We start from the raw sequence: 24396 nt of genomic DNA on the forward strand, positions 1-24396 counted from the left end.
AGCTAAGTAAATTAGAGGAGATTTATTTCTATTTTATCTCAATAAAAGTACTGAACAATACCTTGAAGAGACCAGAGAAGATGAGAAAACAAAGAGAAGGAAACCGACCAAGTTCCACCAGTAGCACAAAATGCTCCTGTCTGTCTCAGACCTGCACAGAGTGAAGACCTATGTATTCAAATTCTCATGGATTATTTCTACGAATGTACCTCAGAGGGCACTGCTTTGCCGAAGATAATGTTCCGAACTGCTAGGTAGATGGGCAGGTTGTGCTAAATATTGGGTATATACCAATGCTTTCCATTGTTAAGGCAAACAGATCTATGGATTCTTTTCTTTTTTGGTAGAACTTTATGTATCTAGACTTTTATTTTATTATTTTATTATTATTATTTTATTTTATTTATTTTTTTAAATAAATCTTTATTCAGATTATTACAATTATTTCTCCTTTTTCCCCCCATAGCTCCCCTCCACCCATTTCCCACCCCACCTTCTGCCCTTACCTCCCCTCCACTGTCCTCATCCATAGGTGTATGATTTTTGTCCATTCTCTTCATGAACCCCCCATACCCCTTTCCCCCTGAGAATTATCAGTCCACTCCCTTTCTATGCCCCTGATTCTATTATATTCACCAGATTATTCTGTTCCTCAGGTTTTTAATTCACTTGATTTTTAGGTTCGCTTGTTGATAGATATGTATTTGTTGTTCATAATTTTTCTCTTTACTTTTTTCTTCTTCCTCTTTAAGAATACCTTTCAGCATTTCATATAATACCGGTTTGGTGGTGATGAACTCCTTCAGCTTTTTCTTATCTGTGAAGCTCTTTATCTGCCCTTCAATTCTGAATGATAGCTTTGCTGGGTAGAGTAATCTTGGTTGTAGGTTCTTGCTATTCATCACATTGAAAATTTCTTGCCACTCCCGTCTGGCCTGCATAGTTTCTGTTGAGAAGTCAGCTGACAGTCGTATGGGTGCTCCCTTGTAGGTAATTAACTGTTTTTCTCTTGCTGCTTTTAATATTCTCTCTTTGTCTTTTGCTCTTGGCATTTTAATTATGATGTGTCTTGGTGTGGTCCTCTTTGGATTCCTTTTGTTTGGGGTTCTGTGGGCTTCCTGGACTTGTAAGTTTATTTCTTTCACCAGGTGGGGGAAGTTTTCGGTCATTATTTCTTCAAATAGGTTTTCAGTATCTTGCTCTCTCTCTTCTTCTGGCACCCCCATAATTCTGATATTGGTACGCTTGAAGTTGTCCCAGAGTCTTCTTACACTATCTTCAACTTTTTGGATTTTTTTTTTTTTGCTTTTTGCTTTTTCGGTTGAGTGTTTTTTGCTTCTTTGTATTTCAATTCTTTGACTTGATTCTTGTGTTCCTCTATTCTGTTTCTGGGTCTCTGTATAATATTTTTTATTTCAGTCAGTGTATGTTTAATTTCTAGTTGGTCCTTTTTCATATCTTCGAGGGTCTCGTTATATTTATCGGCCTTTTCTAGGATATTCTTAAAAAGTCTTATAACTGTGGTTTTGAATTCTATATCCAGTCGTTTGTTTTCCTCCATTTCTTTCGTTTGTGATCTGATTCTTTGACCCCGCATTTTCACTGATTCCCTGAGTTGGTAAGGTAGATATTTGTGCTAGGTTTCCAATATGGCCCAGTGGGTCTGCTTCCCCAGTTAACCTGAGGTGGACACTCTTGGTGCACCCCTTTGTGGACTGTGTGTACAGCCTTGTTGTAATTAAGTCTTTATTGTTTTTGGTATCACTGGGAAGAATTGACCTCCGGGCCAGTTGGCTGTAAGGATCAGCTGTGTCTATGCTGGGAGAAGTTCGGTGCTGGAGACAGCCTTATAGGATTAGACTTGCCAAATTGCAATAGCCTCTGTGCTCAGCTTGGATGGGGTGGAGTCTCAGTCTTGGCTTCCTGTCAGCCTTGCCCTTGAGCGCATGTGCGCTTTCAGTCCTCCGCCTTCCCCGGCTCCCGAGTCTCCGCCCGAGAGTCCAGACTCCCCCCACAAGAGCGTTGGTCCCCAGGGGCTCGCCTGGAACTGGGGTTCACTGCAGTCAGAACTGGGGCTCAGTGCAGTCAGGATCCTCTGACTCCCTTCCACTAGGGAAAGCCTGTGGCAACCTCCGCAGCCTTTGTGTGCACTGGCCCGCGTGCGCCTTCAGACTTCTGCCTTTCCCAGCTCGAGTCTCCGCCCGAGAGTCCAGACTCCCCCCGTAAGAGCGTGGGTCCCCAGGGGTTCGCCCGGAACTGGGGTTCAGTGCGGTCGGAGGCTTCCTTCCCCCTTCCGCCAGGCTCTCAGCCGCCCTTCCTCTCTGCGCGCACAAAGCCCCTTTGCCATACCTCCAATTCTCTGTGAGCTTTTCTCTTTCCTTCTAGTTGTAGAATTTTCACTCAGCCAGCTTTCCTGTGGTTCTGGATGGTGTCCGTTCTGTCTTTTAGTTGTAGTTTTGAAATTGTTGTGCGAGGCAGCAGTTTAGGTGTTTACCTATGCCGCCATCTTGGTTTCTCCTATTATTTTATTTTTTTAATAAATCTTTATTGTTCAGATTATTACAATTGTTCCTCTTTTTTTCCCCATAGCTCCCCTCCACCCGGTTCTCACCCCACCCTCTGCCCTTACCCCCCGCCACTGTCCTCATCCATAGGTGTATGATTTTTGTCCAGTCTCTTCCCGCACCCCCCACAACCCTTTCCCCCCAAGAATTGTAAGTCCACTCCCTTTCTATGCCCCTGATTCTATTATATTCACCAGTTTATTCTGTTCATCAGATTTTTGTATTCACTTGATTTTTAGATTCACTTGTTGATAGATATGTATTTGTTGTTCATAATTTTTATCTTTACCTTTTTCTTCTTCCTCTTCTTAAAGAATACCTTTCAGCATTTCATATAATACTGGTTTGGTGTTGATGAACTCCTTTAGCTTTTTTTTTTTTTTTTTTTAAATATATTTTATTGATTTTTACAGAGAGGAAGGGAGAGGGACAGAGAGCCAGAAACATCGATGAGAGAGAAACATCCATCAGCTGCCTCTTGCACACCTCCCACTGGGGATGTGCCCGCAACCAAGGCACATGCCCTCGACCGGAATCGAACCTGGGACCCTTGAGTCCGCAGGCTGACGCTCTATCCACTGAGCCAAATCGGTCTTGGCACTTTTTTTTTTTTTTTAATAAATCTTTATTGTTCAGATTATTAGAAGTGTTCCTCTTTTTTTCCCCCCCATAGCTCCCCTCCACCTGATTTCCCACCCGCACCCCACCCCATGCCCTTACCCCCCGCCACTGTCTTCATCTATAGGTGTAAGATTTTGGTCCAATCTCTTCCCGCACCCCTCACACCTCCTTCCCCCTGAGAATTGTCAGTCCACTCCCTTTCTATGTCCCTGATTCTATTATATTCACCAATCCATTCTTTTCTTCAGATTTTTTTATTCACTTGATTTTTAGATTCACTTGTTGGTAGGTATGTATTTGATGTCATTTTGTTGTTCATAATTTTTATCTTTACCTTTTTCTTCTTCTTCCTCTTCTTAAAGAATACCCTTCAGCATTTCATGTAATCCTGGTTTGGTGGTGATGAACTCCTTTAGCTTTTTTTCTTGTCTGTGAAGCTCTTTATCTGACCTTCAACTCTGAATGATAGCTTTGCTGGGTAGAGTAATCTTGGTTGTAGGTTCTTGCTGTTCATCACTTTGAATATTTCTTGCCACTCTCTTCTGGCCTGCATAGTTTCTGTTGAGAAATCAGCTGACAGTCATATGGGTACTCCCTTGTAGGTAACTAACCGTTTTTCTCTTGCTGCTTTCAAGATTCTCTCTTTGTCTTTTGCCCTTGGCATTTTAATTATGATGTGTCTTGGTGTGGTCCTCTTTGGATTCCTCTTGTATGGGGTTCTGTGCACTTCCTGGACTTGTAAGTCTATTTCTTTCACCAGGTAGGGAAAGTTTTCTGTCATTATTTCTTCTAATAGGTTTTCAATATTTTGTTCTCTCTCTTCTTCTGGCACCCCAAAAACTCGGATGTTGGTACGCTTAAAGTTGTCCCAGAGGCTCCTTACACTATCTTCATATTTTTGGATTCTTTTTCTTTTTGTTTTTCTGGTTGGTGTTTTTTGTTTCCTCTTATTTCAGATCTTTGGTTTGATTCTTGGGGTCCTTTGATCTACAGTTGAATTTCTGTATATTCTTTATTTTAGATAGTGTGTGCTTAATTTCTGACTGGTCCTTTTCCATTTTTTTTTTTTTGGCATTCTCATTAAGGTCCTTGAAGGTCTCACTAAGCTCCTCAGAGGTCTCATCAAGTTTCTCGGCGGTTTTTAGAAAATTCTTGAGTAACCTTATAAATGTGGTTCTGAACTCTATGTCGTCCAGTAGTTTGCTTTCCTCCATTTCTTTCATTCGTGACATGTTTCTTTGTCTCCGCATTTTGCTGCTTCCCTGTGTTGATGGAGTGGCTTTGCGTGGTAGGTGACCTATAGGGGCCAGTAGCTCAGCCTCCCCAATCACCTGAGGTGGACGCTCTTGGTACACCCCTTTGTGGGCTGAGTTCAAAGTCTTGGTGTAGTTAAGCCTTGATTGCTGTTGGTACACTGGGAAGAATTGACCTCCAGGCCAGCTGGCTGTGAAGACCTGCTGTGTCTATAATGGAAGAACTGCTGCGCTGGAGACACGCTTATGGTGCGGGACTTTTTTCAGTGGGGCTTTGGTGCTCACTGAGTCTGCCTCTTGAATGTGTCACTTATGGATGTGAGGAGTTGAAATGTGGTGTCTCACACCGACCACTAGGTACACGGGCTTCTGGATCTCCAATGGGGTGCAGGTCATCTACTGTCTGAGGCCACCCAGCAGGCGCTACAGCGAGAACTACAGTTTTTCTCCTCTTTGCTTGGGGTTTGGAGGTTTTGGAGCTGTCTGACCCGGACTGCATGTTTGCTATGTTAAGCTGCGATAGGGCAGCCCATTCATATGTTAAAGCCACTGCTTGGAGCTTGGGTGGGTTTGTAGGTTGTGTGGGGTGAGGTCTCAGGGCGTCACTAGGCTAGGGCGTGGCTAACAGTGATGGCTGCCAGTTAGCCGGCTCTGCGTCTCCAACCGTGTCCCCGCGTCCCGTGCCCCAGAGCAGTAAACAATTATTCTTGCACGCAGCCCTGCAAGCAAGCCACCCTCACTTTCCGACCCAATAGCAGACAGTCCAGCTTCTCCCCGTAGGAGTTTGGGTCCCCCACGTCTCCCCAGAAACTGGAGTTCGGAGTAATTGGGAGCTTGTCTCCCTTCGGGTTGAAAAAAGCAGCGCTACCAGTCGCCCGCCACCAGCCCGATTCGCGCACCTCCGTACCTCAGCTTTTCAGTGCTTGTGCATGTCTCAATGCTCTTTTCTCTTTCCTTCTAGTTGTAGAACTTCCACTCAGCCAGCTTTCCTGTGGTTCTGGGTGATAGACGTTTTGTCTTTTAGTTGTAGTTTTGAAACTGTTGTGCGAGACAGCAGTTTAGGTGTTTACCTACGCCACCATCTTGGATCCTCCCTCCTTTAGCTTTTTCTTATCTGTGAAGCTCTTTATCTGACCTTCCATTCTGAATGATAGCTTTGCTGGGTAGAGTAATCTTGGTTGTAGGTTCTTGCTGTTCATCACTTTGAATATTTCTTGCCACTCCCGTCTGGCCTGCATAGTTTCTGTTGAGAAATCAGCTGACAATCGTATGGGTGCTCCCTTGTAGGTAACTAACTGTTTCTCTCTTGCTGCTTTCAAGATTCTCTCTTTGTCTTTTGCTTTTGGCATTTTAATTATGATGTGCCTTGGTGTGGTCCTCTTTGGATTCCTTTTGTTTGGGGTTCTGTGTACTTCCTGTACTTGTAAGTCTATTTCCTTCACCAGGTGGGGGAAGTTTTCAGTCATTATTTCTTCAAATAGGTTTTCAGTATCTTGCTCTCTCTCTTCTTCTGGCATCCATAATTCGGATGTTGGTACGCTTGAAGTTGTCCCAGAGGCTCCTTACACTATCTTCATATTTTTGGATTCTTTTTTCTTTTTTCTTTTCCGGTTGGGTGTTTTTTACTTCTTCGTATTTCAAATCTTTGACTTGATTTTTGCATTCCTCTAGTCTGCTGTTGGATCTCTGTATATTGTTTTTTATTTCAGTCAGTGTATGCTTAATTTCTAGTTGGTCCTTTTTCATATCCTCAAGGGTCTCGCTAAATTTATCGGCCTTTTCTAGAAAATTCTTGAAAAACCTTATAACCGTGGTTTTGAACTCTATATCCAGTCATTTGCTTTCCTCCATTTCTTTCATTTGTGACCTGTTTCTTTGTCTCCGCATTTTGGCTGCTTCCCTGAGTTGATAAAGTGGCTTTGTGTGCTAGGTGTCCTATAGGGTTCAGTGGCTCGGCCTCCCCAGTTACCTGAGGTGGACACTCTTGGTGCACCCCTTTGTGGGCTGTGTCCACAGTCTTGTTGTAGTTAAGCCTTGATTATTGTTGGTATCACTGGGAGGAACTGACCTCCAGGCCAGTTGGCTGTGAGGATCAGCTGTGTCTATGCTGGGAGAACTTGTGCTGGAGACACTCTTATGAGACAAGACTTGCAAAAGCCTCTGTGCTCAGCTTGGATGGGGGCAGAGTCTCAGGGCAGAGCAGATAGCAATGGCTTCCTGTCAGACCTGCCCTAAGAGCCCTTGGGTCTCAGTGACCCATGGTAATCGCTGCAAGCTCCTCTGAGAGAAAGCCGCCCTTGAGTTTTGCCTGCTGCCAGACAGTCCAGTTTCACCCCGAATGAGTCTGGGTCCCAGAGTCTCGCCCGCAACTGGAGTTCAGAGCTGTCGGGAGCTTTTGTCTCCCTCCCAATTGAGAAAGCCAGCTGCGTACTCAGTTGTCAGCCCTCTCTGCACGTGTGCGCGCCTCAGTACCTCTGCCTTCCGCAGTTCCTGAGTCTCAGTGTGCTTTTCTCTTTCCTGACAGTCCAGTTTCACCCCGAATGAGTCTGGGTCCCCAGAGTCTCACCCGGAACTGGAGTTCAGCACAGTCGGGAGCTTTTGTCTCCCTCCCGCTTGAGAAAGCCAGCTGCGTACTCAGTTGCCAGTCCTCTCTGCGCGTGTGCGTGCCTCAGTACCTCTGCCTTCCGCAGTTCCTCTGAGCCTCAGTGTGCTTTTCTTTCCTTCTAGTTGTAGAATTTTCACTCAGCCAGCCTTCCTGTCGTTCTGGATGATGTCTGTTTTGTCTTTTAGTTGTAGTTTTGAAATTGTTGTGCGAGACAGCAGTTTAGGTGTTTACCTATGCTGCCATCTTGGTTTCTCCTGTATCTAGACTTTTCAATATGAAAGTTCTCAAGCATACACAGATAAAGAGGACAACATGATGAACACCAGTAAACCTGTGTGATGCTTTAAACATTCTTTTGCAACCTTAATTTCATTTTTATGACATTCATGTCCCATTAGCATGTAAACAATTTAAGATAGGAAAATGGGATTCTGAATCCTAAAGAATTAGGAAACTAGTGCTGCCATCACTAACATATTTCTAACTTAACAGTTCATTTCAGGTTTTAATAGAAAAATCCCATAGAGCAGGGGCAAGGTATGTGCAGTAGGAGAGAAATATGCCTACACGAAAACTTCCCAAAGTAAAACAGTATTGGACCAAGAAAAGAAGCCAGCTGAGTATATTCTTATGGTTGTTAATCCTCACCGTAGGATATCTTTTTCCATTGATTTTTAGAGAGAATGGAAGGGGGGGAGGGAGAGATAACGAGAGAGAAACATCAATTTGAGAGAGACATATCAAGTGGCTGCTTTATACACATGCCCCAACCAGGCCCAGATCAAACCTGCAACCCAGGTATGTGCCCTTGATCAGAAATTGAACCTGTGACCTTTCAGTGCATGGGTCAATGCTCTAACCACTGAGCACAGTGACCAGGGCCTAACTGGGTATTTTTAATTCAATAGGTAAATATAATTACTTAAAAGTCTAATGATGGATTTGGCAATTATTTTTCCGACTCCCAAAGGTAACTGTTTTATTGAAAGGCCAGGATGATTATCTATTAAACACATGTGAGATTATAACTTTCAATTAATAATTACTCTCAAGTCCAATTTTCTAACTTTACAAGGTAAGAGGAAGCAAATGAAGGCAAAAATTCTTTTGGACAGGTGTCCACATGGATTTATGGCAGGTTTACACCTTCTACCACCCAACAGTTAAGCCTCCCACTTTCTCATCTTTCCATCTTTCTTTTTGCTCTTTCTGTCCTTCCCTTCTCCCACGTTGGTACTGCAGCTTCCAAAGGTTGTCTCTGACCCTCAGAACTACAGAGGCTAGTGAACTCTGCTCCAGCCAGCAGCTATGTTGTTTTAGGCCTGAGAAAAGTTATTAGTAACTAAGAAGAGTGACCACTGATCAAAGCTCAATAGACTTACGTTCTTCTCTAGGTTAAATGATTTGCCTTCTTACCTTTAATTTTCTGCTTGTATTCTTCTGGTCGGTGGAGGTACATGGCTGCAGCATCACCATTGAGAGGATCTATGGGATTGGGATAGGCCAACAACTGGGGCAGGAAGGACTCAAATATATTGGTAAGATCTGAAAAAACCAACAGAAATACATCATGCACGGAACAAACAAGTTCACCTAATATTCACTTGAATTCAGTAGTCAAAACTGCTTACCTTCCTAGATATTTAACCACATGGACATGTGCTCCATTATCTGTGCTGTACATTGTATATTCCTTTCAATACCAATTAAAAAACTTAAATTTAATTTTAATTTGAAGAACTAGATAAAGGACTACCTGATATTCACTTTGAAAGGCCATTTTTCCTAATTCTAATTCACCCCATTTTCTAAATGAGAATTCAGAAATACTACATACATTGTTTATTAATTAAAACCTGTGCCCCAGTACTCTACTTTCCTACAAAGTGAGTAGTTGATCTCTTAACATAGCCTTTTTTTCTATAGCTTTGAAAATCATCACTCTGAAAAGTATTCAAGCACCAGATCTTAAAAGAACTGAACACAATTTTATAGGTCTTGACATTTAATCCAATTCTCATAACGTCTAATGAAGGTAAATATAACCAGTTATTCAATTATTTTGGGTAATGAGGGTAAGAACTTATATGGACAACTTAAAATCACAAATAAGACAGATAAGTACTAATTTACTGCATTTATCAATAATCATTTAATAAATATTTACTAACTCCTTCTGGCCAGATTCAGCACAAGGTACTGGGTATATACACATGACATCTACACACTCAGTTAACAAAAATCCTGCAGTCACATCGTGTTTCATCAAGTGGACCAGAAAGCCTGAAAAATTAACCACATGTCCCCATTAACTTCAAAGATGATGTGACTTCCATCTTATTTGCTCCCGAGTTAGCAGTGAACTGTGGAACCTCAGTGCATCCATTCCTCTGCCCTACTCTAGTTACTCTATCATGCTAAAGGAAACATTTCTGTTTCTGGAGAGAATGCTAATGTAGCATAAAACAACTTTTTAATTTACTCAGCTCTCTAAAGGTATTCTTTTCTTTCTTCTTCTTTTTTTTAGTATTATAAACGGATGTTTTGTCAAGCCACATCACTTTAGATTAGTGGTTCTCAGAGCAGGGGGTGGGGTGGTTTTGCTCCCCAGAGATGTCTGGAGAAATTTTTGGCTGTCACAACTGGGTGTTGGAGGGGGCAGTGGTGCTATCTGTATCTAGTGCACAGAGGCCATGGATGCTGATAAACATCCTATAATGCACAGGACGGCCCTTCAAAACAAATAATTAGTGCTGAGGTTGAGAAACCTGGTCTAGATAAAAGGATTGGCAAACTTTTTGTAAAGGGAAAGTGAACACTATGGGCTTGTGGGCCACACGTTGGTCTGTCATAAATACTCAACACAGCTCTGCTGTTGTAGCACAAAAGCAGTCATAGGTAAACAAACAGGTGTAGCTGTGTTCCAATAAAACTTTACTAAAAAAACAGGCAGTCAATATTTGCCGACTTCTGCTCTAGAAAACCCTACAAATAGGTGGCTCTTCCTTGTCACTGTAAGATTAAGGAACTGAGCAGTCAGAGAATAAACTAAGGCTACATTATTCAACAGAACTTTCTGCAATGATGACAATGTCCTGTATCTGCACTGTCCAATATGGTAGCTACTAGCCACACGTGGCTACTGAACACATGAAACAGGCTAATGTGACTGTGAGGAACTGACCTTCATTTTACTTAATTCTCATTAATTTAAATAACTACAAGTGGCCAGTCCCATATTGGACAGCTCAGGTCTAGCACAGTCCTGGTCTCATGCAGAGATATTGACACACAGCAGGTTTACCTTTAACCCCAAGTTATAGGCTTGGTATTATTACATGGACTGGGGCTATTTCATCTTCATAAAGCTAACTTTCCAAAGAATCACATTACAGTAAGATTCCCATGTACCAGGAAACAAATACAGAGACTCCTAATCAAAACAGAAAAAAAATCTCCTAAGATAACCCCAACCATCTGCAGGATTTTCACTGCCATTTTACTTATAATTTTTTTAAAGGGCAATATACTGTATACAACAAACCAATAATTATCCATGATAAAAAACAAACAAACATTGAAAACTGTTTGTCAAGGCTAAGGGACAGAGAAAAATGCTTATGCTGTAATGCTGGGTGGTGAAAATCCATAAAATGGTATGCCCTCTAGAATTACAACTATGTACAATATGCATTGTATACACAGATTATTTAAAAAGTTGTCAAGGCAAAAGGCTTGTAATTTCTACTTTCCACACTTCAAATGACACTTTACACTTTTAAACCTTTAAAAATAGCAATTTCCTATAAAAATGTTCTTTCTACTTTTATATGTTTGACACATTTAATAAAACATGACAAGTCTGAAAAATTTTCTTTTCCTCTCTTTATCCTTGGGTGGGTTATTAATATAGTGGTAGAAAATGCTGAAAGGTAAGCAAATTAAGAAGGAAAAACAAGGAGTGTGGCAGTTCTACAAATTAAACATGATCCCAGAGCAGGAAAGAATAAGAGTTACAATAACACTAATAGTAGTAACAGTAATGACAGCAGCAACAGTTTATACTTAGCTCTTACTAGAAAGCCAGGCACTCACCAACAGTTTACATAGACACTTACTTTCACTGCAGGCAATAAGGTAAGTATCATTAATATCCCCATTTTGTATATGGGGAAACTGAGGCAGAAAGAAGTTAAGAAACTTGCCCAAGGGACTGGTTTTCAAACCTGGGCCTATCTGAAATGCTGCCGCTGTTACCCAGATAAAATGAATACTGACTGTCCTAACTTCATGATGGCATAAGCTCTCCATGTCTGCATTAAAAACGTATACCCTCAGAGATGGCCACCCTCTCCTCAAAGCTTTTCTTTTTCACAAGTTCAAGGCCAGCAAGATGATCTCTTAAGTGTTTAGGTGTTTCTGTGGCTGAGCTGCCTATATTTCACAGAGGTAGTGTGCTTGTTTTCAAAAGCACAACCATAGGAAGTAGCCCAGGTTGTTTGCAGATACCCACACATAGTGAACTGGGTTCTCATGTCCTTACTACACACCTGCACAAAAAGATTAGCAGCTGAGTGTTCCTATCATACAACAAAATTAAACAAATAAAAGAACGCTCAATAATTGGTTCTTCCTTCGTGTGTCTACTTCCTGCATTACATACTTTTTACCCATTTCATAGATGTGTTGAGTCACATCTGTAACACAGAAGAGCAGAAAAGGGAAAATATGGCACTCTCCCTCCATGGAGTATGTCTGTGCTGTTCCCTCCCCCTCACCTTCCCCCAAAGGCACATATCCCCTAAACTCTAAGGGACCCCATGAGACTTGCAACCAGGGAGCAATGGGCAGCAGCAGCTTATCCCAGCTAACCCCCTAAACCTGTCTCCAAGGCCCCCTATTCTCTGACTTCCCAGTGAGCCAGAGCAGCCCAGCCAGGCTCTCCTGTTGCTTCTATGCCCTTCCATGTTTCCCACTCCTAAGTATATTTTTGCTGTGGTCAATAAATTATTGCTTGCTTTTCTACACAGTCTCTTGATTGAAATCTTTCCCTCCAGAGGACAGGAACCGAGGTCTTGTCATCTCCCCGGTAACATCTTTTTGGCACAGATTGCACAAACACTTGCTTGCCCCTGAATTCCCAGGCATATCCTATCCCAGTGGTCAGCAAACACATTAGTCAACAGAGCCAAATATCAGCAATACAACAATTGAAATTTCTTTTGAGAGCCAAATTTTTTAAACTTAAACTTCTTCTAACGCCACTTCTTCAAAATAGACTCGCCCAGGCTGTGGTATTTTGTGGAACAGCCACACTCAAGGGGCCAAAGAGCCACATGTGGCTCGTGAGCCGCAGTTTGCCGGCCATGGTCCTATCCCAACCAGGTTGTGGAGATACTTAACACCCGGCATACTCCTTATATTAAAAAAATAATAATAAAATTATGTTTAAAGAAAAGAAAGAAAAGGGAAGGTATGCAGCCCAGTTTTGGCTACAGATGGCAGCCTTTGAAGGCCAGGATGTTGAAGCAATGAAGCATTCCTAAAAGGGGCTAACAGAGTGATTACCACCAATAGGGTCTTCCCCAAATAAATCTCTATTGTTTCCTTGGAGAAACCAAGATGGCGGCATAGGTAAACACCTAAACTGCTGCCTTGCACAACAATTTCGAAACTACAACTAAAAGACAAAACGGACATCATCCAGAACCACAGGAAGGCTGGCTGAGTGGAAATTCTACAACTAGAAGAAACGAGGAAAGCACACTGAGACTCAGAGGAGTAGCAGGAGGCAGAGGTACTGAGACGTGCGCGCGGAGAGGACTGGCAACTGAGTGCACGGTTGGATTTCTCAAGCAGGAGGGAGACAAAAGCTCCCGACAGCACTGAACTCCAGTCCCGGGTGAGACTCTGGGGACCCAGACTCATTCGGGGTGAAACTAGACTGTCAGGAAAGAGAAAAGTACACTGAGACTCAGGAACTGCGGAAGGCAGAGGTACCAAGGCGCACATGCGCGCAGAGAGGGCTGGCAACTGAGTACGCGGCTGGCTTTCTCAATTGGGAGGGAGACAAAAGCTCCCAACTGCACTGAACTCCATTTGCGGGCGAGACTCTGGGGACCCAGACTCATTCGGGGAGAAACTGGACTGTCTGGCAGCGGGTGGAACTTGAGGGTGGCTTTCTCTCAGAGGTGCTTGCAGCGATTACCACGGGACACTGAGATACAGGGGCCTATTAGAGCAGGGCTGACGGGAAACCAATGCTGTCTGCTCCGCCCTGAGACTCCGCCCCATCCAAGCTGAGCATAGAGGTGTTTGCAGGTCTTGTCTCATAAGGGTGTCTCCAGTACAGAAGTTCTCCCAGCGTAGACACAGCTGATCCTCACAGCCAATTGGCCTGAAGGTCAATTCCTCCCAGTGATACCAACAATAATCAAGGCTTAACTACAACAAGACTGTGCACACAGCCCACAAAGGGGTGCACCAAGAGTGTCCACCTCAGGTAACTGGGGAGGCTGAGCCACTGGACACCTAGCACACAAAGGCACTCTATCAACTCAGGGAAGCAGCGAAAATGCGGAGACAAAGAAACAGGTCACAAATGAAAGAAATGGAGGAAAGCAAACGACTGGATATAGAGTTCAAAACCATGGTTATAAGGTTTTTCAAAAATTTTCTAGAAAAGGCCGATAAATTTATTGAGACCCTCAAGGATATGAAAAAGGACCAACTAGAAATTAAACATACACTGACTGGAATAAAAAATATTATACAGAGATCTAACAGCAGACTGGAGGATTGCAAGAATCAAGTCAAAGATTTGAAATACAAAGAAGTAAAAAACAGCCAACCGGAAAAGAAAAAAGAATCCAAAAATATGAAGATAGAGTAAGGAGCCTCTGGGACAACTTCAAGTGTACCAACATCCGAATTATGGATGCCAGAAGAAGAGAGAGAGCAAGATACTGAAAACCTATTTGAAGAAATAATGACAGAAAACTTCCCCCACCTGGTGAAAGAAATAGACTTACAAGTCCAGGAAGCGCACAGAACCCCAAACAAAAGGAATCCAAAGAGGACCACACCAAGACACATCATAATTAAAATGCCAAGAGCAAAAGACAAAGAGAGAATCTTGAAAGCAGCAAGAGAGAAACAGTTAGTTACCTACAAGGGAGCACCCATACGATTGTCAGCTGATTTCTCAACAGAAACTATGCAGGCCAGACGGGAGTGGCAAGAAATATTCAAAGTGATGAATAGCAAGAACCTACAATCAAGATTACTCTACCCAGCAAAGCTATCATTCAGAATGGAAGGTCAGATAAAGAGCTTCACAGATAAGAAAAAGCTAAAGGAGTTCATCACCACCAAACCGGTATTATATGAAATGCTGAAAGAAGAGGAAGAAGAAGAAAAAGGTAGAGATAAAAATTATGAACAAATACATATCTATCAACAAGTGAATCTAAAAATCATGTGAATAAAAAAATTTGATTAACAGAATAAACTGGTGAATATAATAGAATCAGGGACATAGAAAGGGAGTGGACTGACAATTCTCAGGGTGAAAGGGGTGTTGGGGGTGCGGGAAGAGACTGGACAAAAATCATACACCTATGGATGAGGACAGTGTGGAGGGTAAGGGCAGAGGGTGGGGTGGGAACCGGGTGGAGGGGAGCTATGGGGGAAAAAGAGAGGAACAATTGTAATAATCTGAACAATAAAGATTTATTAAATTTAAAAAAAAAAGAAATCTCTCTCAAACATGCAGATGTACACAAAATCTTCTTTCAAATAAATATGTTGGCAGAAGAGACCTAAACTATAAAAAATGAAATAAAGATACTCATCTTTGGAAAAATGCATCATAACGAATATTTCCCCGTAGAATTGTTAATAATAAAAATATCTATCATTTCAAGTCTTTTTTAAAAAAACACTTTAACTTCCACTTTTTGAAAGGAGAGAGAGCCAGACATGCGTCACCCAATCTACACATTACAATCATCTGGCTCCACTACTGGCTGCCTTCATTGCCAATTCCTGAGAATGGTTTACGATGAACAAACAGTTCTGAGTTCTGCCTTGGACTAAATCAGCACTTACCAAAATGCAATCTATTAGGACGGACTCTTCAGCCTGACCTTATTAGTATTCATGTTAACAATATTACAACATTCATGCCTCCATTTAGACACATAAACTAATAATTTATATTTAATTTTTAGAAACACTCAAATCATATTGATCTCTCAGTTAAAGCAGCATCATTTATCCCATTCAGTCAAGAGCAATGGCTTATGGGTGAATCTAGGTCCTGGCTGTTTGTCTATCAGATTTACCCATGGAGTTTTCTCACAATACTAAGGTCTCATACCCACCCCAAGGACTCTGATTTAGGATTGGCTGGAGTATAGAAATACACAGCCAGAAAAGACTACCTACCTATACAACCTCTATCCTCAGGGACCAAATGAGAAGATGGCTATTTGCTTGTGGCTTCTTTGGTTCAAGAAAATATTGTCTTGGCAGCAATGCTGAAGAGGCTCTAGCTGAGTATCCTCCCTGACCCTTTCCTCATTCTTTTCTGTCTACCCTTTAAGCAACTATCACTTCTTCCAGGTGGAGGTATTCTAAACCATGGGCAGGAAAAAGTGGATCCATATTAGAGAGGCATTAAAGGGCTGATTTAAAGTAGAATAGGTGGTGATGGGTATCACCTAACACACTGTGGACATCGAGTAGAACAAAGTCCATTAAGCTGAACTGTTTCTAGCAAAAGCGGAGCTGGCTCCTTAGAAGTGAACAACAGATGAAAAACCTAGAGACCACAAGTCTAATTTCAGGCCTTCCTCTGACTGGTTCTTAGGCCTTGGGCAGGTCTCCTTCTCTCTGCATCCCCAAAAGAAGTATAATCTGCAAAAAAGAAGTATAATACTGCAGTTCCTTACAAGGAAGAATTACATATTACTATAAATGACTATAAAATAGACTTCAAACTGCATCAAAGAGGACTAGTCTAAAATAGTTATACAAATATGCCATTTTCTTAAGAGTAGAAATTTCATCTACTTGTATCCCTTAAGGAATACATGTTAATTAAAATGAGTCACACTGAAAAAAATAAAAATAAAAGCACCAATTCTTAAAGTAAAGCTACCCCACTCCAGGTAACTCACAAAAAGATGAGTTCATTGCTTAAAGGAGAAAACACGGGAGGGGATGAATCACACATCTCATGTTTTATTCTTGGCTGTTTATGAACCAGTGATCATAAGTTATTTCTTCTTTATTTCCTTTGAAAATTAAAATAAAAACTCTTGTAAAGCATGCTGCTATCTTCAGGTCTAAACCCTGTGGATGCCCAAAGGTTCACGTGGTCTGCCCAACCAGAAACCACAATTACCAAGCAGGCAGTCATCTCAGAGACTTTAATTTGCATAATCTTCATTTGTTTTTCAGCTTTAACACCCCATATGTTGTAACTCAGAAAACACCACCATTATACAGTACAGTCATGGTCAGAAGCCTAGAACCATCAAATCCTTCTCACATGTCACCTCTCACCCCTTTTCCAATTCTACTCCTCGTCTCCCAGATGCCCAATGACTTGGGTTCCTTCTTTTTAAAACCAAACAAACAACACAGAAAAGCTTGTTTGGAAAGAATCAGCATTAAGAATTAGCTTCATACTCTCTCACTCTGGGAAGCTCATCATCTTACAATAAGCCTATGCTGATAACTACCAATTCTTTCTAATCAGTCTTTTATATTTTGGTCTTATCAAACTCAACATGTCTAAAATTATTTCTCTGAAAATCAATTCCTGCCTGGCTGATGTGTCTCAGTGGTTGAGCACTGACCTATGAACCAGGAGGTCACAGTTGATTCCCGATCAGGGCACATGCCCAGGTTGTGGGCTCGATCCCCAGTGTGGGGCATGAAGAGGCAGCTGATCAATGATTCTCTCTCATCATTGATGTTTCTATCTCTCTCTCCCTCTCCCTTCCGCTCTGAAATCAATAAAGATATATTTTTTAAAAAGAATTAATTCCTTTCTCCTAATAGCTAGGCTGACCCTGTTCCTTGGCTCCAAATCTCGGGAAGGACCATGATTAAGCTTTTCTCCTTTCCCCCTGTATGTCAGTTTCCCAGACTTGCTATTTGTCCTAATAAAATACTTCTAGTTCCCCTTCTGTGCCCCCTGCCATGTAACTACATCAAGCTCAATATAACATTGCAGCCATGGATCAAGGCAACCATCTGCTGGTTGGTCTTCCAGGCTGTAAACTCTTGCCTTTGTAATCAGCTTCCTTAAAAACAATCACTCACGTCAATTCTCATCAAGAGCAAGTTCTCTTTCACAACTCTTCATACTCCAGAAGTATGCTATGCAAGGGCCTAAGCCGCAGTCGGACATTGTTAGCACTGCTGCGGAGGTGGGCTGCTCTGCTGGCCAGCCGTCAGCCTGGCTTGTGGCTGAGCTGCGCTCCCCCTGTGGGAGTGCACCGTCATCCCGCTGTTCAGTCGATTAGCATATTACCCTTTTATTATATAGGATATATAGGAAGGATATCCTTGATTTACTACAGAAAATTAGCAGCTGAGCTTTCAAAATCCCATTGATTGATTTTTGCTCATCTTTGAAGGAACTTTAATTCATTATGAACTGCTAAGCAAGTCATGAATTTATAATGTATCCAAAATAAAACCATAAAACTCCATTTCATTCATTCAACAAGTGTTGTTGTTGTTTTTTTTTTGGGGGGGGGGAAGGGAGAGACTATCCTATCTAATAAAAGAGTAATATGCAAATTGACCATCACTCCAACACACAAGATGGCTGTCCCCATGGGGTCAAAGATGGCTGCCCCCATGTAAACACAAGATGGCTGCCACAAGATAGCCAGCAGGGGAGGGCAGTTGGGAGGGACCAGGTCTGCAGGGGAGGACAGTTAGGGGTGACCAGGCTGGCAGAGGAGGGAAGTTGGGGGCGACCAGGCCTGCAAGGAAGGGCAGTTAGAGGCAATCAGGCTGGCAGAGGAGCAGTTAGGCATCAATCAGGATGGCACGGGAGTGGTTAGGGGGTGATCAGGCTGGCAGGCAGAAGTGGTTAGGGGCAATCAGGAAGGCAGGCAGGCGAGCAGTTGGAAGCCAGCAGTCCTGGATTGTGAGAGGGATGTCCGACTGCCCGTTTAGGCCTGATCCCTAAACAGGCAGTCGGACATTCCTCAAGGGGTCCCAGAATGGAGAGGGTGCAGGCTGGGCTGAGGGACACCACGCCCGCCCCGGTGCACGAATTTCATGCACCGGGCCTCTAGTTTATTTTAAGTATAAAAAATACATCCAAACATATATGCAGCCAATTTCTTTGGTAAGATTGAAACAGGGCAAATAAAATTTCAAGATTTTCTTCAGTTACTTAATAATTTGGGGTTAATTAATAGATCTTTACTTTTCTACTCTTATCAGCTCCTAAGAAGTTACAATTTAACAATGGATCTGAGTGTCTTTTACTTTAATATTCTTCTGCTTACAGTCTGTGAACACTAAGAAACAGTGAAATTCTACCCCCCAAAAAGAGTAGTAGTCAGAAACCTATTCACTTAATTGGAGGGTTAGCACTGTATCTGATCAAGCAGTTGGTACGTATGAAAAAGACATAAGCATTGGGCTAGAAGAAGACTGACATTCCCTCAAGAACTTCAATAAAGCCAAACAGGAGAGATGCCCTCAGACAGGAAGGACATGAAAGAAGAAACGGCTTTGAGATTAAAAATCATTCTCTAAAATAAATAATTTGAACCCAACTTCAATGAGGAAAAGCTTATTTCTATAGCTGTCCTGAGGGCAAACATGTGGTGAGCTGAAGCAGACCACCACAAAGACTTTCTGTGGTACCATGGCAGAACCAGCAGGCCACAAGGCTATCCATGCTACATTTGGTTTAACAAGTGCTAACATGCTGCTAATGGAATATATCCAGCCACCAATTTACTAGATGATAAATTCGAGAATGTATCTGGTTACTTAACTGAGAGGGTCTTCTGTGTACATAAAATATACAAAAAGTCTGAACTCATCAGATTTACGTATGTTCTCATGGTAGTCTATGGGGATTTTTATTTTTTTTAAATATATTTTTATTGATTTCAGAGAGGGAGAGAGAGACAGAAACATCAAAGATGAGAGAGAATCATTGATGGGCTGCCTTCGGCATGCCCCCCCACTGAAGACTGAGCCCTCAACCCGGGGAATGTGCCCTGACTGGAATGGAACCATGACATCCTGGTTCATAGGTCAATGCTCAAACCAATGAGCCATGCCAGCAGGGCATCTATGGAGATTTTAAAAAGACAGAATAAGATCTCATGAAAAGAGTCATGCAGGCACAAAACAAAGCACCTCCCTCCTCACCCTTCTCAAAAGGAAAAAAAGAACAATTAGTAGGAATTAATAAGAATTGGTAATTAGACAAAGAATTTTGCAATATATGATATACCTAATCTCACTAGTGGAAGCATTACTCAGGGTACTAAACCCTGAGGAATACCAGACACATTCTGCTAAGTGCCAGATTACCAATGAGAGGTATGTAGTTATGTAACACCAACAGTGTAAAGCATTCCACCAACTTAGAAAATTATCTCAAATCCATTACCTCAATGTAGCTCCCTCTCCACAATGTATTTTAACTACAGAGATCTACAGAAGAGAACGAATGCAAATACTTAGACCAGAATGAAGAAAACAGGCTTTTGTTCATGAAAAACAATCCCTTTGTTGCCATGTCAATCTCAAAACACTTTCCACTTTACTTAGGTATACTTTGGAGGTCATCCTAGTTCTCCCACTTACCATCCCTGCTTACCATAAACCATTGCAAGCTAAAACATGGTAATAGGATTTGTTATTAACCTTCCAGAAATGAGGGCAGTTTATGTTTAATTAACTACTTGAGTATTCTTACAGTCATACTAAAACTCATTGTTCAAGTTTTAATTACTAGACAATAACTTGTCCTTAACATCAAAAAAGAGCACGATAATTTCATGCAATTACAAGGTAACTGGCTATGCATGGAGACTTGACCTATACACAGTGATCACATGCAAATAAAGAGAAAATAAATCCATATAATCGCAATTGAACTCTGAAACTATAGCCTCAAAGAAAGTAGAACAGCCCGGCTGGTGTGGCTCAGTGGTTGAGCACTGACCTATGAACCAAGAGGTCACGGTCTGATTCAGATTCAGAGCACATACCCAGGTTGCCAGCTTATCCCTAGTAGGGCACATACAGGAGGCAGCCGATCAACAATACTCTCTCATCATTGATGTTTCTCTCTCCTGAAATCAATACAAATATATTTTAAAAAGAAAAGAAATTGGAACAAAGTTGTGGCTGACTCTCATAGTCTGGCCCATGTCTCACGATCTTACAGCCTGGATCACTCCATGGTTTTAATGTTGACCACTAGTGAATGTGAATATGGTGTTTTTAATGAATTTCTGCTAAGTTGTTCAAGAGACTCCATTTTCTATGTATAGCTAATTAAATTCTTGGGCCTCATAGCCATACCACATCTGAATGTCTCCAAGCAGACAAAGGAAGTGGACGATGGAGCGAAGTACTGTTGAAGCCGTCAAATCCGAAACTCAGCATATTTCTTCTTTATCTACAACAGCTGACATTTCTCCCAATGTACCTGGCCTGTCTCAGAGACGCATAATAACATCCAACTGTTCAAAGGCAGGATCATGTTTGTGATTCCAACATGGATGCATCAGTACTGTGTTTTCAAGCCTGTTCAAACAGTAGTTGTTGGCCAATCATCCAGGCAGACAGATACATATATCTTTTGTCTATTTAACTACACTAAAAAGTCTAGAAACATAGTTAAAAAACACTAATTCAACATAAAGCATTATTTTAAGGTATTTACCTTCAGCCAAAATTTGCATTGTTTGGAAAGATTCACAGGCTATCTAACTGAAAAGAGGGATGGAATAAATATTTCCAACATGGGAAACTTACAGTCATTTAGCAGCTTAAATTCATTAGGCCACAGTTTAGTACTAGCAAATAAATGGTTTAAAATTTTTCTAAATGTCTAGTGAAAGAAACTTTCTTTTGTCTAACTCTAATCTCAAAATCCCTGAAGCATTCCTTTTGTTGTAGTCACTTTGTTATTGACTCTCCAGATGACCTAGGACACTGGTCGGCAATCTCATTAGTCAACAGAGCGGCAAACCGCGGCTCGCGAGCCGCAGTTTGCCGACCACTGACCTAGGGGAAGTAATTTCCCAAAAGTTGATTTTTCTCACCAGTAAAATAAGAGGAGTATCCAGTCCATTGGCTAGTAACCTAAGGGTGAGAATAAAATTATAAAGTGCCTGATTTTATAAGAAAATTGTCTTCCACCTTCCATGTCCACAATTTAATCTACAAAATAAATAATTTACCAAGTCAGTTGAGAAATTAGTAAAATGAAAGTTGGAAAGATAAACACAATCTGCAGGGGTCAAGTATGCATGGCCCAGATGGGTGGGAGTAAATTAAAGCTGTATTGCAGTGAAGGTACCTGAGCTTCCAAGAATTTGGGTTGAAAAGACAACTATAGATAAAATAGATTTGGAGTAAAAAGGAAAACAAAAATAGAAAGGGGAACTTACAAAGCTACCTATTGCTTAATGAACTTGGCTTCCATCCATCTTTAAAATTACAGTTGTTTTTGAAACTGAAATCCAGATCCCCTTGGCTGCATTTTAAGTTTTCCAGAGCTTTTATCACTGCTGTCTGGAAAAGCAAGCAGGAAGGGATGTAAAAAAAAAAAAAAATAAAAAAGCTATCATATAGAAAGCCAAAATAAATCAATTTTGTGATGGCATCTGCTACTTTCCTTTTAATGTAACAAGAGTAACAATAGAAACTTCATACTCAATAGATAACTTCATACTGATAAATACTTTTAGAAAATTAGCCAAATTACCCACTGTAATTAGTTCTCTTGCAAGGTTAAATAATATAAAATTAAAAATTACTGAGCGATTAAACTACAATATGCCAATTCCGAGCTTCTGAATGAACAAACTGCATGTATACTTGGCAAGGAAAACCAGGATGAGAACAGGAGCAATGAGTGAAATGGACTACCAGAAATCAAATTTCTTTTTGAGGGGTGGGGAGAATAGAGGACTAGACTTGCTACGAACATAAATGCTGTTTATTTCCAAGCTATCGTAAGTATAAATCTGAAATTTCTACTGGGAATTGCTATTACACTAAACATATGTATATCCTTTGCACAGTACATGCCCTGAGGCAAAGTTAATTGCAGGAAATTTCCAAGTAACTCCATGCTCCTTACCAGATTGTACAGTAGAGGTGCTGGGTTGCCAGGCTAAGCATTTTGCTTTTCAGTTGAGTGTGCTAATACGACAACTTTCTCATATTAGTTGTTTTGTATTAAATTAGACTTTTTTTGTTCTTTGAATAAAGATTCTCTCAAGAATTTACAGTAAAAATTAGAGTAATTCAGAATTCACCAATTTTGAATTAACCTTCAATGCCAGAGGCTTTAGCAACTTGTAATAAAAATTCAGTTTAGATCTCAAGATCAGGTAAGTCTAAAAGAAACAAGGTAGCCCTGGCTAGGTAGCTCAGTTCGACTGCCTTCCAATGTCTGTCTCTCTCTCTCTCCTCTTCCTTTCTAAAATTGATAAAAATAAAGTAAAAGAAACAAGGTAATTTGAACCAGCCCTTTCCACCAGGACTTTGATATAAATTGTATTTATCTGCTCCTAAAACTTTTTATGAAAGAAGACTTAAGTTTAAATAAAATTATAAAATTTTCTTGAGGAATATAGTTTGGGTATGAGCAAAATATCACAACAATTCTCCCATGCACAATATACTTTGGACTATATTCTAAATATATTTCTTCTGGCTTCCTGCACTTACCTGTAATGTTAGTATGTCCATGCTCTTGTATCATGGAACATTTAGTGATAATTCACACTCATGTAATACAAAAATAAAAGTTCACTTTGACCAATAAGGTTTAATTCATGTTACTTATTAAATACTTTGCAAGGTAATAAAGAACATGTTCTAACATTTTACAGACATGATGAAATCTTAGTCATGTTGGCCTTCTGCTCTTTTTCTTTTTTTTAAATATTTATTTTTTTTTTAATTTTTTTTATTAAGGTATTATATGTGTACATATCTTACCATTGCCCCCCCCCACCCCACTCCCATACATGCCTCACCCCCCAATGTTTTGCATCCGTTGGTTACTCTTATATACATGCATATAAGTCCTTCAGTTGATCTCTTATTTCCCCCACCTCTCCCTAACTTAAATATATTTTTATTGATTTTAGAGAGGAAGGGAGAAAGAGAGATAGAAACATTGATGAGAGAGACACATTGATCAGCTGCCTCCTGCACAACCCCCCACTGAGGATCAAGCCCACAACCTGGGCATGTGCCCTGACCGGGAATCGAACCCCAGATCTTTTGTTCCATGGGATGATGCTCAATCGACTGAGCTACACCAGCCGGGCTGGCCTTCTGCTTTAAAGTGTGTTCTGAACCTCTTACACTTGACACCTACTGCTGGGAATGTAAAATGGTAAAACCACTTTGGAAAACAATATATATATCAGTACCTCAAATGGTTTAACAGTTACAGAAATTCCATCCAGTAATTTTGCCCGTAGGTAAAACACCCAAGAGAAATGAAAACATATGTCCACATTGAAATTTGTGCACAAATATTCATAACAGCCAAAAAGTAAGAACAACCTAAATGTCCATTATCTGACAAATGGATAAAAATGTGATATTTCATGAAAAGGAATGAAGTACTAATACATGTTACAACATAGATGAATCATGAAGAGATTATATGAAATGGGGAGGAGGGAGCCAGTCACAAAAGACCACATATAATTCTATTATAAGTAATGCTCAAGATAGGCAAATCTAGAGAGACAAGTAGATCAGTTGTTGCTAGACCTAGGAGGATAAAGGGGTAATAGCTAAAGGGTAACAGGTTTCTTCTTGAGGTGATAAAAATATTTTATAATGAGAATGTAGTAATAACTGCAAATATACCAAACCTATCAAATCACACATTTTAAATGGGTGAATTTTATGTATGTAAATTATAATTCAATAAAGCTGTTATTATAAAAATAATCTGTTCTGAGATGTGAGGTGCTTGAGAATTGTCAAACCTCTTCCACAAAGGTTATCTGGTCAATAGTAAAAGAATTAGTTAAACTAGCCCCGACCAGTTTGGCTCAGTGGATAGAGCGTTGGCCTGCGAACTGAAGGATCC

The 24396-nt window shown here is 41.0% G+C and overlaps 1 protein-coding gene across 2 annotated transcripts in view; it reads right to left on the bottom strand.

The window, feature by feature from the left end:
* Window positions 1-24396, bottom strand: part of UBE2H (ubiquitin conjugating enzyme E2 H) — a 126584-nt gene that overhangs the window by 9949 nt on the left and 92239 nt on the right. For both annotated transcript variants that reach the window (XM_080666937.1, XM_080666938.1), the window contains one exon: window positions 8460-8588. In XM_080666937.1, coding sequence (XP_080523063.1) covers window positions 8460-8588 — 129 coding nt within the window. The remainder of the gene's footprint in view (window positions 1-8459; window positions 8589-24396) is intronic.

The sequence above is a fragment of the Plecotus auritus genome, assembly GCF_963455305.1.
Source record: "Plecotus auritus genome assembly, chromosome: 4".
Taxonomy (NCBI): domain Eukaryota; kingdom Metazoa; phylum Chordata; class Mammalia; order Chiroptera; family Vespertilionidae; genus Plecotus; species Plecotus auritus.